This window comes from Notolabrus celidotus, chromosome 20 (genome assembly GCF_009762535.1).
Source record: "Notolabrus celidotus isolate fNotCel1 chromosome 20, fNotCel1.pri, whole genome shotgun sequence".
NCBI lineage: Eukaryota > Metazoa > Chordata > Actinopteri > Labriformes > Labridae > Notolabrus > Notolabrus celidotus.
In genome coordinates, this window is record NC_048291.1 from 6,492,442 (window position 1) to 6,508,740 (window position 16,299).

Below are 16,299 nucleotides of genomic sequence, written 5' to 3' on the forward strand. Positions count from 1 at the left end.
GTCACCCATTGGTTTGCCTGCTTTCCTCTCTGGAGCCTGTAGTTCGTCATTTTGATCCCAAACCATGTTGGTTTTTGCCGCCATAAGTGACCACTTTTGACAGTAAAGTTTTCATGAACACACAACTTGTTTGTGCGATAAAGTTGGACACTGAAACATGGGACCATTTGAGGCTCGACTCACTGTTGGAGCTAGCCTCCAGTGGACACTTCAGGAACTGTAGTTTTTGGCACTGCTTTCTCAGATTAAATTGTCTTTTTGGGTGGGCATTGGTGCTTAATAGAAATGCATGAGCACTGCCAGTGATGTGTGTGTGTACATGAGTGTGTGTTTTTGTGTTTATTACAGTGCTTCTGTATGTATGTGTGTGTGCGGTGGCTGTGAGGGAGTTTTACAAGCAATCTCTCGACTGCTTTGTGTGGTGCACACCTTCTTTTACTACCCTACCACAGTGTAGGGAAGAACAGAACACACACACACACACACACACACACACACACACACACTCATATAGACAGAACCAATAAGCTCCATGTGAATGAAATAGGCTGCCTGGTTTGGTATTGAGTTCTCTCTGGCCAAGTTTATGAGGAAGCCGCCTCAGAGGGTTGGTGTGTGTGTGTGTGTGTGTGTGTGTGTGTGTGTGTGTGTGTGTGTGTGTGTGTGTGTGTGTGTTTCGGGAGATGGGGGGGTCATGCATTAGTTTAATTGTAGATGGGGTCTAAAGAAAAATTTAAGTCTAAAAGCATTCATGCATAGCTCAGACTCTTTGTCACACCTACAGAGAAACAGACTTAACCAGTCACCTGCATCAGATGTAACTAATGAAATCACAGGTGCATGCACTAATGCTGTTTTGTATGTGAGTAGGGATTTTTGAGAACAGATGCAAGTCAAATGTATTCATCAGGTAGTCCACAGTATTTTGCATTCAGTTGAGAAGATTTTGAGACATTTATTTTTAAATTTTCTGCCACAAGTTTTAAAAAAACTTTAAATGAAAGGAGCAAACATGGCTGCCAAACTGCTGTAGCACCCTGTAGTATTACACTACACTACTGGATTTCCCTTTCCCCTTATTTTTTAGTGCATCTAATCTTTTCATTTTGCAGTTGACTCATCACTGCAACAGCTTTGTCAGTTTAAATAAATATGTGTGAGTTAACTAACAGATTAGTGTGTGTGTGTGTGTGTGTGTGTGTGTGTGTGTGTGTGTGTGTGTGTGTGTGTGTGTGTGTGTGTGTGGATTTACAGTCCTTCATGTGGGTTTGTGGTTTTCATTCTTCTCCATCATCAGCCTCACTGATCCCCCCAATAAAGATTATGTTCTGCTTCATGATGTGACCTTCACTGCCACAGTAATTAGCATCAAAACACTGCTGCATTCCAGACCAACAGGAACATATTATTACACTAATGTGGCTCAGCGGTAGAGACGGTTGTCTACCAATCGGAAGGTTAAGGGGTTCGAGCGCAGGTCCTGCTGTCCACATACCGAAGTGTCCTTGGGGAGGACACTTTACCCTGAACTGATGTGGGAATGGGATTAATTAATATGGATGTGTGCTTTGCATAGCAGCCTCTGCCATCAGTGTGTAAGATGGCATGTAATGTTAAAAAAGGGCTTTGAGTGGTCAGAAGACAACAGAAAGCGCAACATAAAAATACAGTCTTTTTTACTGATTTGTCATATGTCATATGGCTTTGGATGCAAATATTTTCCTATCTATTTTTTATTTTTGGGGACATTTTTATTTTGTGTGCCTTTGGTTAGGTAGGACAGCTTGAGAGAGAAACAGGAAATGTGGGGAGTACAGAGTAGGAGAGGACATGCAGCAAATGGTAGAGGCCGGGAGTTGAACCTGCGCCTAGGACAACAGCCTCTGCTCATTGGGCGATTTGGTGTTGGTTATTGAAAAAACAATGAATGAAATTGAAGTTGGAAGCACTGGGAGAAGTTAAATGCTAAAGGAGCATATAATAATAATAATAATAATAATAATAATAATGCATTTTATTTATAGGCGCCTTTCTTGGCACTCAAGGTCACCTTACAACATTAAAAACAAACAGAGTTTAAATAACAAACAGAGTTTAAATAACAAACAGTAAATAAAACACAATTTAAAAAGTTTTAAGTGAATGGACAGAGGAGTTGTGGTCAGATGGAGTAAGCCAGTTTAAACAGATGGGTTTTGAGTTTGGATTTAAAATGTGGGAGTGAGTCAGTATTACGGAGGTCAGGTGGGAGAGAGTTCCAGAGCTGGGGAGCAGAGCGGCTGAAGGCTCTGCTCCCCATATAAATGAGCTCAGAGCACAGAGCACATTTTCACACTGCAAATTTAAAGTCAGACTCTGGGGGATGGATGTTTCAAACATCACCTGTACCTGCTACAAAATTTCTGGTTCACCTTCTCATTGCATGTACTGTTAATATGATGCAGTACAGACTAGTTAACCACAGGTGGCAGTACATGATGATAGTGCTCTGCAGAGTAAAATGAGTGTCTGTGAAAGGATGGGTTTGTCACCAGGAGGAGGAAGAGCTTACTTTACAGTCAGTCCCCTTACTGCTTGAAACTGAGTGAACATCCATCACACAAATGCTGGAAAAGACACTTTACATGCTTTACTGTTGTTCAGCACTTGTGTTTAAAATCTCCACAACTGTGTTAGACTTCACTGACATTCCTGTTTCATAATATTATAACCAGAACCAGGAGTTTGTGAATGTCAACAGCAAAACCAAACCAAACAGTGAGTCACTTTTTCCCTCTCTCTTACCTTTTCTCTCTCGTGAACTCAACCACAGTTTTCCACTCATCCCTGCTGGTCATAGTTAAACAGTCAGATTTGGTGTGTAATTGAGTGTTGACCATGCATTACAGGCTCCATAAAGCATGTCAAACACAAGCCAGCAACTCTAACTCAACCCCTTTTTTTAACCACCGAAAGGAAAATGATGGATGGCTTGGTTTTCTGAAGAAGTATACATGCTAATAAGTGCTAACAATAAATGGCATAGTTCTTACTCCGTTGATAGCATAAAGCGCACAGCAAGACAGATTATGTGTCTGATATTTACAGGAACAAATCTCCAAAAGCCTCCAACACCACAAACACGGCCCAGAGGTTAAATGAGGGGACTGAATTAGCTGTGGTGACACCTAGCAGACAGCTAACAGCTCCCGCCTGTCACTCAGAGGCCACGATCCAATTAAGCATAACTTTAAGCCACTTAACACTCCTGTTATGTTCTGGGTCAGATTGACCCATTTCAAAGTTCAAAAAGCCCATAAAAAAATTTGTCAAAAGTATTTTTTCGGTATGAAACTTCTGCTTGGCTTAATTAGCGTAATCAACTTATTTAAAAAATTGTTAATTTCACATATTTGCAACCCCCCTGCAAGTTTATATTACATACATAGTGTTTGGGGGTCAATTTGACCTGGCAGTCAAATATTGATTTAAATAGTTAGTAATGGAGTTAATAATGACATTTAAAAGATGTTAATTGGGATTTTTGGGGGGGGTTGTGACACTTTTGGATAATTAAATATGCCCCGGGTCAAGTTGACCCAGCAACATTATTGCTGTTCCTGTTAACCAAAAGTTAAGTAAAGTTGAACATTTTAACATGGGGCTCTATGAGGAGTGACTCACGTTTGGGGCCTGCCTCTAGTGAACACATGAGGTACTGCTGTGTTTGGCACTTCACATTGGGTTCTTTTCTAATCCAGTTTCTGTTTGGGGTTAATATCTACCAAAAGTTCTCTGAGATGCTGAATTGAAGGGACCTCAGAGTGCAGCTTCTCTGCGTTGTGTGAAACTGATGTGATTGTTTGACTGCAGATGTAAATCTATATCCTGTTATTCCCTTAATGTCAGTCACAGGTACGCAGAAGACGTCATGACTAAATTCTTGTTTAGACCCTGAGTAGAACAGACGCACTGTTGCCATAATAGAGAAATGAGCTTGAGCATGTTTTGTCTTTATTTCTGCTGTGATGACATTATTACATGCAGCTCTGTGGGGATTAACCATAGACTGTATAAATAATGGACATAGTATCCGTGACGTCACCCATCTGTTCCTGAGCGCTGTTTTGAAGCCAATTGTCGTCCAACTCATCCAAAAGAGTGTGACGCGGGGTTTGAGCCTCCTAGCCAACAGCTATGGGTTCCCGCCTGTCAACCAAGTCAGTGACCTCCTTATTTGGGCAAAAACTCGTAATCATAATATCTTCTGAACCGTCACGTTAAAAAAAAATTCACCCCCCGTACAATGTGTGCCGATACAGAAATTAGACGTAGACTGAAGTGTTTTTTTTTAACCAGGCTATAAACATTTCTGCTGCAAAGATCGTCTTTTTTGAATTGGTGTGTATCAAGCGGCAACCTCCGGTCTAAAAATATGAGTCAATGCGGAAGTGTTAAAAGCTGCAGTTCATCGAGGATCCGCTTGAGGCTGGCTCCGGAAGTACCGGAAGTCACATACACATGAATGGGAAAAAGTCGATCTTTGCAGCATTAATAAACATGTTTACAGCCTGGTACAAAAGATGAGTGTAGTCTGAATAGCTAATTTCTCGATGTCCTCTCACTGTGAAGGGGGTGAATTTTTTTCTAATTTGGCAATTTCAAAGATATTGAGATTACTAGTCCTCCAATCAGAGGCACAGCTGCCTGCAGGAACACTGCAGCTGTTGGCTAGGAGGCTCAAAGCCCGCCTCTTTACGTCACACTGACTCGACAGAAGCAATATGGCTGCCGCCGCCGATTGGCTTCAAAACAGCGTTCAGAAACAGATGGGTGACGTCACGGATACTACGTCCATATTTTTTACAGTCTATGGTGTGTATGTGGTTTCTGGTGTTTCTGCAGCCAGCCTTAAGCGAATTCTTGATGAATTACAGTTTATAACACTTCTGCATGGGTTTCATAGTTTGAGATCGGAGGTTGCTGCTTGGGGTTAACTCACTTTTGGAACAAGCCTCAAGTGGACACCGGAGGAACTGCAGTTTTGGGCACTCAGTTGCTGCCTTAGTTTTGAATATACTAATATTTTTTTGCATGCTAAACTATTGATATTTCCCTTAGTCTGACAGTTACTGCAAAGTTCTGTAAGCATGCAAACACACTAATTCAAGACAATAAGTAGAATTTAAATAATCAGCATGTTAGCATTGTCACTACATGTACGTTGGGATGCTTATGCTGCTGTAAACTCCTGTATTTTATATTGCAAAGTTTATTTTCTTTCAGTAGGAGGATTAATGAAGTGATGTAATAAGACACTTTGAGATTGTTTCTTTTGTTTCACACCTGCAACTGAAATAATATCCACAAAAACAAAGCAGCAGCTATAATAACGAGTTCCTTCCACTATGCTCTAAAAGCAACATATAAATGTGTTTCTGTTGTCCTCCTCTATGAAGAATGGATTGACGGCCTTTTCAATATTTTATAGTCCTAACGACTAAGCCAGCAAAATCAGAGCGAGAACACTGATACACTTTTCAAAGATGGACCTTAAAGTTTTATGGCAGCCAAAGTTGGAGTATGAACAAATAATATATGAATAATAAAAAGTGTGTGTTCATTGTGAGGACTTTAACAAGTCAACAGTTAGGCTTCATTGACAAATCAATAAGAGCTTTACAGAATCAAAGCACGGCTGTAACTGAAGCACATGATCTCCTCAGAGAGGGGTAAATGATATTTCCTTTAGTAGAATTAAATCCAGACTCAGCTGGTGCTCTGATGCTGCTGTGAATTCAGACAATGAGGCAAAAATAAGTGTCACAGTGTGAATAGAGGTGGCGAAATACACACATTGCTCAATAACATACAAATACATTATAAAAAATGAACCAGGTAAAAGTAGTTTTGTTACAGCTTCTCTACTGCAGTAAGTGTACAGACTTTTCATTTGACTCACAGTGTGACAAAAAGCAGTGTCTGTGTGAAGCTAAGTGAAGCTCCCCTCACGTCTCAGAGCAGCAGGTGTGCCTTTAAACCTCAGACACTCTGCACTGATTTCAAACTCACCTGGACAGGTGTTTACCGTGCCAGCCACCACTCTGCAGGCTGAAACCCGGAGCAGCTCTGTGCAGGCTGAGTGTAATAATGTAGGACAACAAACAGAAGGGTTAATTACAGGTGAGTGTGTCTGAATGCAGCTTCACGGCGGGACACGCGGAGGATACCGCTCAGATAATAATGTGGTTTAATCATGTGAGGGTATAAGTACAGGGGGGAGGCAGACTGGGCTGTCTGAACGGGCTCAGGTGGGATGTAGAGAGGTAAGAATTGAATGAGGGGCTTTAATGTGACATAATTTGCTGTCTGGTGGCTCTACTGGAGGTCCTCAGCTCCAGCAAGTCACGAGACAAGACAGGTTTGAGGTTTATACGAAACTTGCCATGTCTGCCTCGTGAACTTTAGTAGAAGTGATACATGTTAGTGAATTTAGAGCATAATTTCCATGGTACCATGCCTTTTCAGTCTCTTTTTGGAAGTTGTTGCAGGCAGTCTTCATGAAAAACAGATCTCTTATTAAGAGAGAGATTCATTATAGCTTCCAAAATATCAAATTATATCATAAACATGCACTTTAATGTTGCAGAGAGGGTCAAATTACTTGGCTCAGTGTTTTATTTTCGAACAACAATGCATTAGCATAAAAGAGAAAATATAAAACACCTGTTAAACTGACTAAACACAGCTCAGCTCTCTATCAGACAACAAGAGGAGCCATGAGGGTCTATCATTTCATCTTTGTGCTACAAACAATCAGTCATGTCATATTTCACCTTGTGCTTGCTCGGGCATGACTGCTATTTAGTGTTGCATAAATTAGCAGAGCAAATAATTTCTCTTTTCAGTTTAATGAGGCTGTTGTTAAGTCAGACCAGTTTTAACAAGTGACCAGTAACCAAAAAAAAGATTTGCAAGTCACTGATCCAAACCGGTCACACGAAAAAGTGCTGACCAACAAACACGGACAGATGTAGGAAGGTTGGAGCTCTGTTCCACCCATCGGCCATGTTTTTATAGGCCGGAGTGACGCGTTATACAAACATGTCAGTCCAGATGGCGTGATGGGACCAATGGAAATTAAATAAATGGATCAGATGGAGAAAAAAAAAAAAGGCAAGCAAGCAACCTCTAAAGCTGAGGGATGAATTCAACACTGGAGTGACAAAAACTGCAGTTCACCAGTGTCCACTAGAGGCTGTCTCCAAAAGTGAGGGTGTCCCCCAAAGACACAGGTTACAATGTCCAACTCTAGAACAGAAATAAACATTAAACTACAAACAGTGTGAGCTTTAATAACTCAACTGTTTAAATTGTTTTTGTTTTTAAGTTAAGTTGTATTTTGGATTTTACACCTTTTATTCAGAGAGGAGAGGAAAGTGGATAGAGCAGGAAACTAGGAAGAGAGTGGGGGAATGGCGGGAATGGCGGGTGACTACAGGCCGGAATTGAGCACAGACCACCCGCTACATGGGCGTGCGATTCAACCATTAGGCTACATTCACTTCCGTGTTTAAATTATCTGAATGTGAAAAGTTATGGATAATAGGGGCGTGGCCTCTGAGTGACAGGCGGGAGCTCAGTCACTGAACTTCACCTCTGGGCCGTGTTTGTGGTGTTGGAGAATTTTGGAGATGTTTTTATGTAAATGTAAGACAAATAATCTGTCTCGCTGTGCTCTTTATTGAGCCAACAGGCCGTTCAAGAAGTCCAATATCCAGTTTTTACACTCTTTCAAATTCTAACATTATTTTAAGAGAGCATTAATTAGCAGGTATCTGTGTCTGTGCTATACCTGGCTTGTTAGCTTGTTCAGTGTTTGTTTTAAGTTGATTTATTTACAGCAGCCCTTGCGTGGGAGTCAGGGTGGTTGTTGGCTTCTTCGCGATGCAGTATGCACTCATGTCCCAAGGATTTTATGGGAATCAGCAGCCAACGGCCTGATCGACTTTTCTGTCCAAAACCTTTTACAGCCTCTGCATCATTTACAAGACGAGCGCTGCTACGATCCGTGAGCACTGTTCGACAAAACAACAACATGTGTATTTAAACACTCATACATACATGATTTCAATAATACACCCACCAGATTTAAAGAAGATGAATATCTGTATTTAGTTAGGCCTTACACCCAATTCTTCTGTCTCTTTCCTCTTTGATTGTCTGTTTTCTATTCTACACACACACAAACACACACAGCAGTGTAATTTTTTAATCAGTTTATTGCTTGAGTGGAGGATTTGTGTTTTGGTTGTAAAACTCCATCAGACCACAGAGAACAGTTAATCAGTGTATCGCACTAATATGAATGGATGTTTTATTCCATTGCGTGAACATGACAGATTTATTATAAAAGTCACATTTAAAGAAACGTTTCTCTCTCTGTCTGTGGCTGGACTCAGATTGAATAGCATTTTAACATTTACTGTAAATTACAATAAGTCATCATGCATTTAAGAAAATTGGAAACAGAAAGAAAACGTTTTTTTTCTGCTGAGAGCAACACTGAATAAACGTTAAAACGTGCATTAGATAAACAATGATTTTTAATCTGTGAGTACTGAATCAACAGGGAGGTTCATGAATCATCAGGAGAGAATAAAAGCTGGTTTTAGTTTTTGGTTTATCTTAATAACTGTAACACAAACTGCTGATGTGGGGAGTCAGAAATAATATCGGGAGAATTTATAGCATCTTTGCTTAACACCGGGTTGCACTTTATCACTAAAATATTCATTTAAGTCACATAAACATAACAATAAAGAACATTTTGTCCTATACTCTGTCAACTGATGCTTCTATGATATTTCTAATACAACAGCAAGTATTGAAATTGCTCAGGGAAAAACACATCTGTGATAAAAAATTTTATGTTAAATATTTTACTTTGCGCCTCCTATAGCAACAGGAAGCTAAACCCTCTAAAACACTAAAATTTAGTGCAGAGCTAGACTGAAAATAATCAGACCACTGTGGTCTAGTGCATGAATTGAACCTTTTAATTTTACCCTAAACATTACAAAATCAATACCATCCTTAACTTAAATTAACCACATGTTTTGGTTCCTTTGGTTGCAGACACTGAGTTTGCAATGAGAAGTTAAAGGCACTGTGTGGAGTTTTCATGTGTTGATTCTGGTGCCCCCTTTGGAGGAATTCATTAGCGAGTCTGGGATGAGGATTGCATTTCCCATGAGCACAATTGTCCACTGTAAAGACTTAGCTCTTGCTGAAGAGTTCATTTTCTACAGATCTTTTTGATACTACCTTTCTTGATCAAGACAACTTTGTAGCTACGTCCTGTTTATAGCTATTTTGGTCTTTTAGCTAGCAAAGCCCTTGTTGTAGTTTCTGTTTAAAACAACACTTCAAGAGAAAGAGTAAATCTTTTTGCTAATCCTGCTCCAGTATCAGCCACGAGTACAAAACATTATGTCAAAAGAAAATGATGTAAAGAAAGAAAAAAAGACTCCTCCTGTTTACTTACTTCCTTCTCGCTACCAAACTTCACCAGCAGAGCACTAAACACAGACACTTTAGGGTGAAGACTGAATATCAACTTAGCTTTTTCGCAGAAAATCTGACCCAAACACAGGCTCTAAAATTCAGTACAAAGAATTAACTAGTCCTGTCGCTGGTCATTTCATTTTACCATGTAAGTCATGAGGAAGCATCAGTAGAAGAGACTGATTCAACATTATTCAAAAACTCCTTACAGTGCCTTTAAGTGAATACACTGATATTTGAACAGAAGTGTCAAATGACAGATGAGTCTTTTTCTTTCATGTGAGTGAAATCCAGAGTCTGCAGAGAAAGTTAAACCACCTGGGGTCTGACCACCTAGAACAGAGCAGGCCTGGATATGCAGAAGTGGTGACATAGCACAAACCTCAAAAAAGAGCACATGTCCCAGAGTTTCTAAACACAACACAAGTAGACACAAATGTTCTTGCACACCCTAAGGTCTTAGTCCAGAGGATTTTATTTGAATTCATTCTGTATGTTTTTTGAGCACTCAATGCTAAAACATGCATCTTACATGATCAGGCTATGACTCCATTCTACTAGAAGTATGTCTGGTTTAACAGGAGTTTCATGTGCCCTCACCTCTCTACTAAAACATGTCAGAGAGAATCTAACTTCAACTTAAAAATGGAGCAAATAAATAAAAGTAGTAGTCATTGGTGTTACAGCAGAGAAAACCATCAACCATAAAATGTAAAGTGTTCACCTTGTGCAATTTAAAGACCCTTTACAATGTTTGTTTGTGCTTTTTTCTCATCATTGTCATCGTTTTTTATCTTAATCGAATTAAACAAACACAAAACTACAAACCAACTTGTGCACTACTGTTGTAGCTGTGTACTGTTTGTTGATTTGCATCCCCCCACTCAGGCACAGGGTGAAAGAATCTCAGAAAACAAGCAGGAAGCGTTACCGATCGGAGCATGAACAAAGTGTTTGGTTTGCATTAAAGTGCAGAAAAAACTACAACAGCTCATCACTCGAGCAAACAGAGTGACAGATGTCAGTATGAAATGGAAGCAACATTAATAAGACAGAGAATCAGACAAAGACATTAATATTTAAGGCAACGTGAATGTTCAACTTTCTTGCAGACAGTTTTGAAATCATCATCATTTTCTATACAGCTGTGATTTTAGGGTTTTAAAGAATGGAAACATTAAAGTTAAATAAAGACTTTTTTTTAAAATAAGAATCTATAATTCAAGTTTCCAGTCGAAAAAAAAGTAACAGTTCTTATGATGATAGAAAACTTCAATTTCAACAAACTTATGACGTATGTAGAATGAAGAACTTAATTTTTCAGCCAGATCTTACTGTGAAGCTCGTCCTTTAGGATTTTTAAGAAGTGTTCAGACGAGACCGTAAAAAGGAGAAGACAATAAACAGAAGACAAAATGTTTCAGGCTGCAGGAAGTGAAGAAACTCGACATCTATGAGATATTTCAACTGATGCTCTAGATGCTTAAGTTTTATCACACCTCTATAAAAAATCCCCTTTAAGGTCTGAGCCCTCAACATCTGTACATTAGGCAGACTGAATGTTTAAGCTCAGATACTGCAGACTGTTCCAACAATCTGCCAGAAGTAGTCCTGAACATTAAAGACAAAGACATGCTTGGTTCAGTCTGGTGTGCTGGGAATTACTTTGAAAACTTTCTCTGCATGCTACTGAACAGTGATGGGTTCAAGTCCTTCTGAATTTGCTAAAATAATTGCAGTTTTTCTGATTTTTTGTCTGGTATTTAGAGTTCTGAGTCACAAAGAATGGAGGTGTTGTTTTTGCTTCTGCTAAACCCTACACGAAAGAGACACAGAGAAACCTCCATCTAACTCTCAAAGCAACCGCAGAGAGTTTAATGTCTCCCAAAACTGTGCTAGAGAGCAAAATAAGCCTCATTAAATTGCTAGTCTGAGGTGGGATACTTCGGCCTCAGTGACGTCTTGTCACCGCTGGCCTAGTGGTCGAAGCGCCACATATAAAGAGGCTATATAGTCCTCCTTGAAGCGGTTGCTGGTTCAACTCCCGGCCCTGTCTGTTTGCTGCATGTCTTCCCCTTTGCTCTCCACATTTCCTGTCTCTCTTCAGCTGTCCTATCAATAAAGGCGAAAATCCCCAAAAATATGACTTAAAAAAAAAAAAGGTTGTGGGATAAGTTGTCCCGTCGTTGTGCCGACATCAGGGTAGTAACAGGGTTGTTGCAGGGGCGTGAAATAAAAGAGGAGGCAGGGCGGAACAGCGCTCTGTGTGTGTCTGTACATGTCTCACTGTATGTGCACACAGCAAGACTCTTGCATGGGGAATTCACACACTGGACACCAATATTACACTGTTGCAGATTCAGTGTAAAAGCACAAAGGTGCAGTGACGGGAGAAGGTTGTTACAGCTCTGTTGTGCACTCAGAATATAGAAGAGGCCAGTGTCTTTGTGCTCCAGTGCTGCTTGCACATTTTAATATCAGACATAATAAAGACGGCCTCTTGAAGCTGCTGCAGCTCCTCTCGACAACCAGATTTATAAAACGAGAAAAGTCCAAATCATGCCAGGTGTTTTTGGTGGTAGATTATCATCACAAAAATCCTGTGTCAACGGGACCTTGAGAATGAGCACGTAGTGGACAGTCTGTTCTTTGTGTTTTCACCTCTCAGTGTTCTGTCATTCTGTTCAGCTCCATCATGTCGGTCAAAGTGATGAAGTCACAGTGAACTGCTGATTCTTCTCAGCAGCTTGGTAGACTAAGAGTGTCACAGATTTAGATCAGAGTGACGTAGTTCCTTTTTGATTTTACACCATCTCTTCCCTCCGCTCCAGACCGGCAGGCTGGGTTCTGGTCTTAGGAGTGAGGTCTTGGCTCAGTCCCAGCGCCTCCCCTCTGGCTTTGAGCAGCTGTTCTGATCCCCAGTGCAGGCAGAGCGGACAGGGACATGAAGCAGGGTGGTGCACGATGCTGCTGGAGGGGTAGGGGGCTGCCGTGGGTGGAGGCAACCCCGCTGCTCTGTGGTGGTACTGTGAAAGGCGGAGCGCATCCAGGGTCCTCATGGGGGCGCTGTAGCGACTGTGAGCTGTGGATGCGGGTGATGAGAGAGTCAGGGGGTAGTGATGGTGGAGGGGGAGGTGAGGGAGGTGGGGTGGGAGAAAGGGGTACGGCAGTGTGGAGGAAGGTGAGGCACGGCCCATCAACAGCGCCCCTAGAGGGTCGACGAGGTGGTGAGGCCAGGGCAGGGAGTGTCTCTGACGTTTGTCCTTCATCCTCCGGTTCTGGAACCAAACCTGCAGAAAGAGAGAGAGAGAGAGAGAGAGGGAGGAAGGAAGGAAGCAAGGGAACCGGAAAAGGAAAGGAAGGTATGGTCATAGAGTGAAGACTCGAACACTGGATTTGGTGCATACAAAAAGTATCATGGATGATTCACAAATGAACAAAACTTTAGACTTTCACATCCAACCAGCAGTCCATATCAGTTCTTTTCACCCTCATAGAGATCTACTTTAAAAACTTGAAAAAGATTTATTCTCAAACTTATTTTGAGTGTAAGGTTATTTTAAAGATGCTGATATATTAAGTCTTTTGCCAGAAGGATTTCTAAATGTATTGTCAGTTATTGTGTTGATAACTTAAGTGTGGACGTAGCTGCAGTCACGTCACCCTTAAGTTTGCTTTTTGTCTTTTTGAAGCTCTAAGTTCTGCTGTTTTTCTGTCGCCATGTTGCTTTTCAGGAGCCAGAAGTGACCATATTTGGATTAGAAAGTGGAACTGGAGAGGAGTGAGGGATTAATGCTAAATTATTTTAGCTAAACATCTGGCTGTTGAGTTATAAATCATGTTTTCTACAGAATTAGATTATTTTGAGGTGGTAGCCAGTGTTTGTACAAGTGTCATGATTCATTTTAATCACCGCTTCAGGTCAGAAATATCAGAAGGAACCAGAAGAATCACATCCCTGGATGATGTTTATTTGAGAGACTTGAGAAGTTCGGATTGCATCACTACAGTCTCAACAAAGATAAGCCTACACAAGTCCTTATGTTGTATTTAGGTTGTCCCTTCCTGTCTTTCATGGCCCCCAAACACTCAGCTGTTTCAGTCCGTATCCACACCAGAGCAGCAAACAGAGGGAGATATTTGACTCAGTGTGCAAATATGAATACAACTGAACTACCAACAAGCTACTGAAAAAATGTTGTTAATCTACCAGCTGGATTACATGTGGATTAGTCCCCAGTGCTACCTTTTTGTTTTCCTGTCCAGGCCAAAACTCTACCAGTTCATAGAATCTCCCGGAAGGCTGAGCTTCTAAAACGTCAGGTGGCAGCGTTTACGAGGCCTCGCCTCACATTCCTGCTCCGCCATAAAAGAGCCTGCTGTAGTTGGCAGAAAGGTGGGCGCATTTACTGCATATTAAAGCTGCTGCACTGCGCCAGCGGGCCTCTGCGGCAAATGTTAGATGCTGCTAAAGCTGTCACTACTCAATCCACCACACTGACTGAGTTCAGAGGAGTGAGATGGAATGTCAGAGGTGTTGACATTTAGGTGAGTGTCAGTCTCTGATTTCTCACTTCCTGTTTGACCTGCTTGGTTTTAGGTGGGGTTTTTTTTGCATTTGTCAGACTTGAGACTGGACCAAAAAGAAGGGAAATACCCGGAGCACAGTGTGTGGCAAACACCAACACTGAAGCAAAATGATTAGATGTTTAATTGCCTCCCAATTTAACAGGTGAAACTTTACACCTGTATCTAAAGCTACACTGGTTTGTTGGTGTGTGCAAGTAAATAGCTGGAACCATTAAGACAGATGAGGCAACACTGCTGAGGTCCAACACTGTACTATTTTTTTATTCTTTAACAAAGAAGTTACGGTTTTTATTTTAAAAAATAAATCTATATTGTCCCCAGAACAGATTTGCTTTGTGAAGGTGGATTTTTAGAGTAACTCTTAGTTTCCAAACATCCCAGCTAGCAATGTTCTGTTCTAAAAAACATTCTGTTAATGTTACAGAGAATGTTGCTGTAATGTTTTCAGCAGGAAGTTTGCTTTGCGTTCAAAGAATGGTCTTTAGTAACATTCTCTAAAAACATTAATAAAATATTTGGTAAACATTCATAAAATTTGAAGTGACAACAGTGCCCTAATGTTCTTGAAACATTCTCAGCGGGAAGTGTTCTTCATGTTTACAATTTGTTCTCAGATAACGTATTCTTAAAAACATTCAAGAATCTGTGACCCAAAGAATGTTATCAAAACATACTGTGAATGTTAAAGATAAAACATTCTATCTTTGTTCTAATTAAATATCACCGGAGTATTCTTAAATAAAACATTTTGTGATTTGAGGCGTCAGAAACATCCTGAAAACATTTTTTACATGTTGCTTTGATGATTTTGCTTCGTTGTTATTAAGTAACATTATGGGAACATTTTATAGAAAACATTCAATAATCTGTTACCTATTGAATAGTATCAAAACACCATGTTAAAGACAAAATGTTCTTCTTCCATATTTAAATCGATGAACATCCTTAAGATGTATTTTGAATATTTCACTCAGAGCCTTGTCTTGAAACATAATTAGAACTTATAGGGAATGTTGGCCAATATGGTGAGAACATTCCCTGCTATAACTGGAATAGTGATAACATACACCTTCCTCTATGGGAACAAGTTCTGATCCCATAACAGATTGATTGATGACCCTGACCCTCAGAACAAAGCTTCACGGCCCTTTTCACACCAGGAGCCGCAGGTTTGACCACACTACCTTGATTGTTGTCTCTGGTAGATTGAGCGCGGTGGCCAGCTCGCAGCGCCGAGGTCTGGACACGTAGCTCTCCTTGCCGTACTCCTGCTCCAGCCGGGACAGCTGCTCGCGCGTGAACGCGGTCCGGTGCCGCCGGCTGTGGTCGAGTAGAGCGGTGCGCGTGCACTGCTCTGTCTGCCGCTCTCTGTCCGGAGCGTGCACGATGGCTGCGGCTGCCACCGGTGTCTGTCTGCCCTCCGCAACTGAAATGAGGAAAACAGAGGGCACGAACTTACACAGGGCACTGGGGAAAGTTTGCATTAAGGCCTGAAACAAGTTCTGTCAGTCACAATATGATCAATGCCCTGAAATGTTTAAATGACAAACAGGGGGTTATTCTACCGCAAGTGTTGTATCAACTAATCAATCAAACAGTATAATTTCCCAGCCTCAGACAGGCTTTTGGAGCAGACCTAAATAAAGACTCAAAATATGGAATAAGATTTAATATTGATTCAAAAAAATCCAGACTGTTAGAAAACAAACTTCGTAAAAGATCAATAATTAGGAGGGCACAGTGCTTATAGATGCATATAAATGCAAAGTTTAAGTTAAACCCTATACATTCTTTCAGATTTGTCCTTTAATAATGAAGACAGCTAACAACAAACGTAATGCCATTTCCGGATTTTTAATGCATGTTGCTTGTTATTTCATTACGAGCTGGTGTCTCCGTTAATGTCACATTACTGATATTTGTTTTCAGAGACTCTGGTGAAAAGCTCTGATTAAGTTTTGCATACTTATTGCATAAACTCCTCCCCTCAAAAAAGTGTTTAATATTTTTTAACAATTCACCCGTTAATGATCCAAAACTCCAAAATGCCTCACAATATTCTTTTTTTTTTTTGCCAGGAAATAACAGAAAAGCATTATTTGTTCAGAGCTCATACATCTTTTATGGTTTCTGCATTTAATTAATTAACAGGGTTGGTCGTTT

At 40.6% G+C, this 16,299-nt stretch overlaps 1 protein-coding gene across 1 annotated transcript; it reads right to left on the bottom strand.

Moving 5' to 3' along the window:
* Window positions 1-10,003: 10,003 nt before the first annotated feature.
* Window positions 10,004-15,659, bottom strand: eve1 (even-skipped-like1). Its single transcript, XM_034711780.1, has 2 exons — window positions 15,321-15,659; window positions 10,004-12,836 (listed from the first exon to the last, which is right to left on the bottom strand). The coding sequence occupies exons 1-2, from the start codon at window positions 15,618-15,620 to the stop codon at window positions 12,351-12,353; spliced, it is 786 nt and encodes a 261-aa protein (XP_034567671.1). The 5' UTR covers window positions 15,621-15,659; the 3' UTR covers window positions 10,004-12,350.
* Window positions 15,660-16,299: the final 640 nt, after the last annotated feature.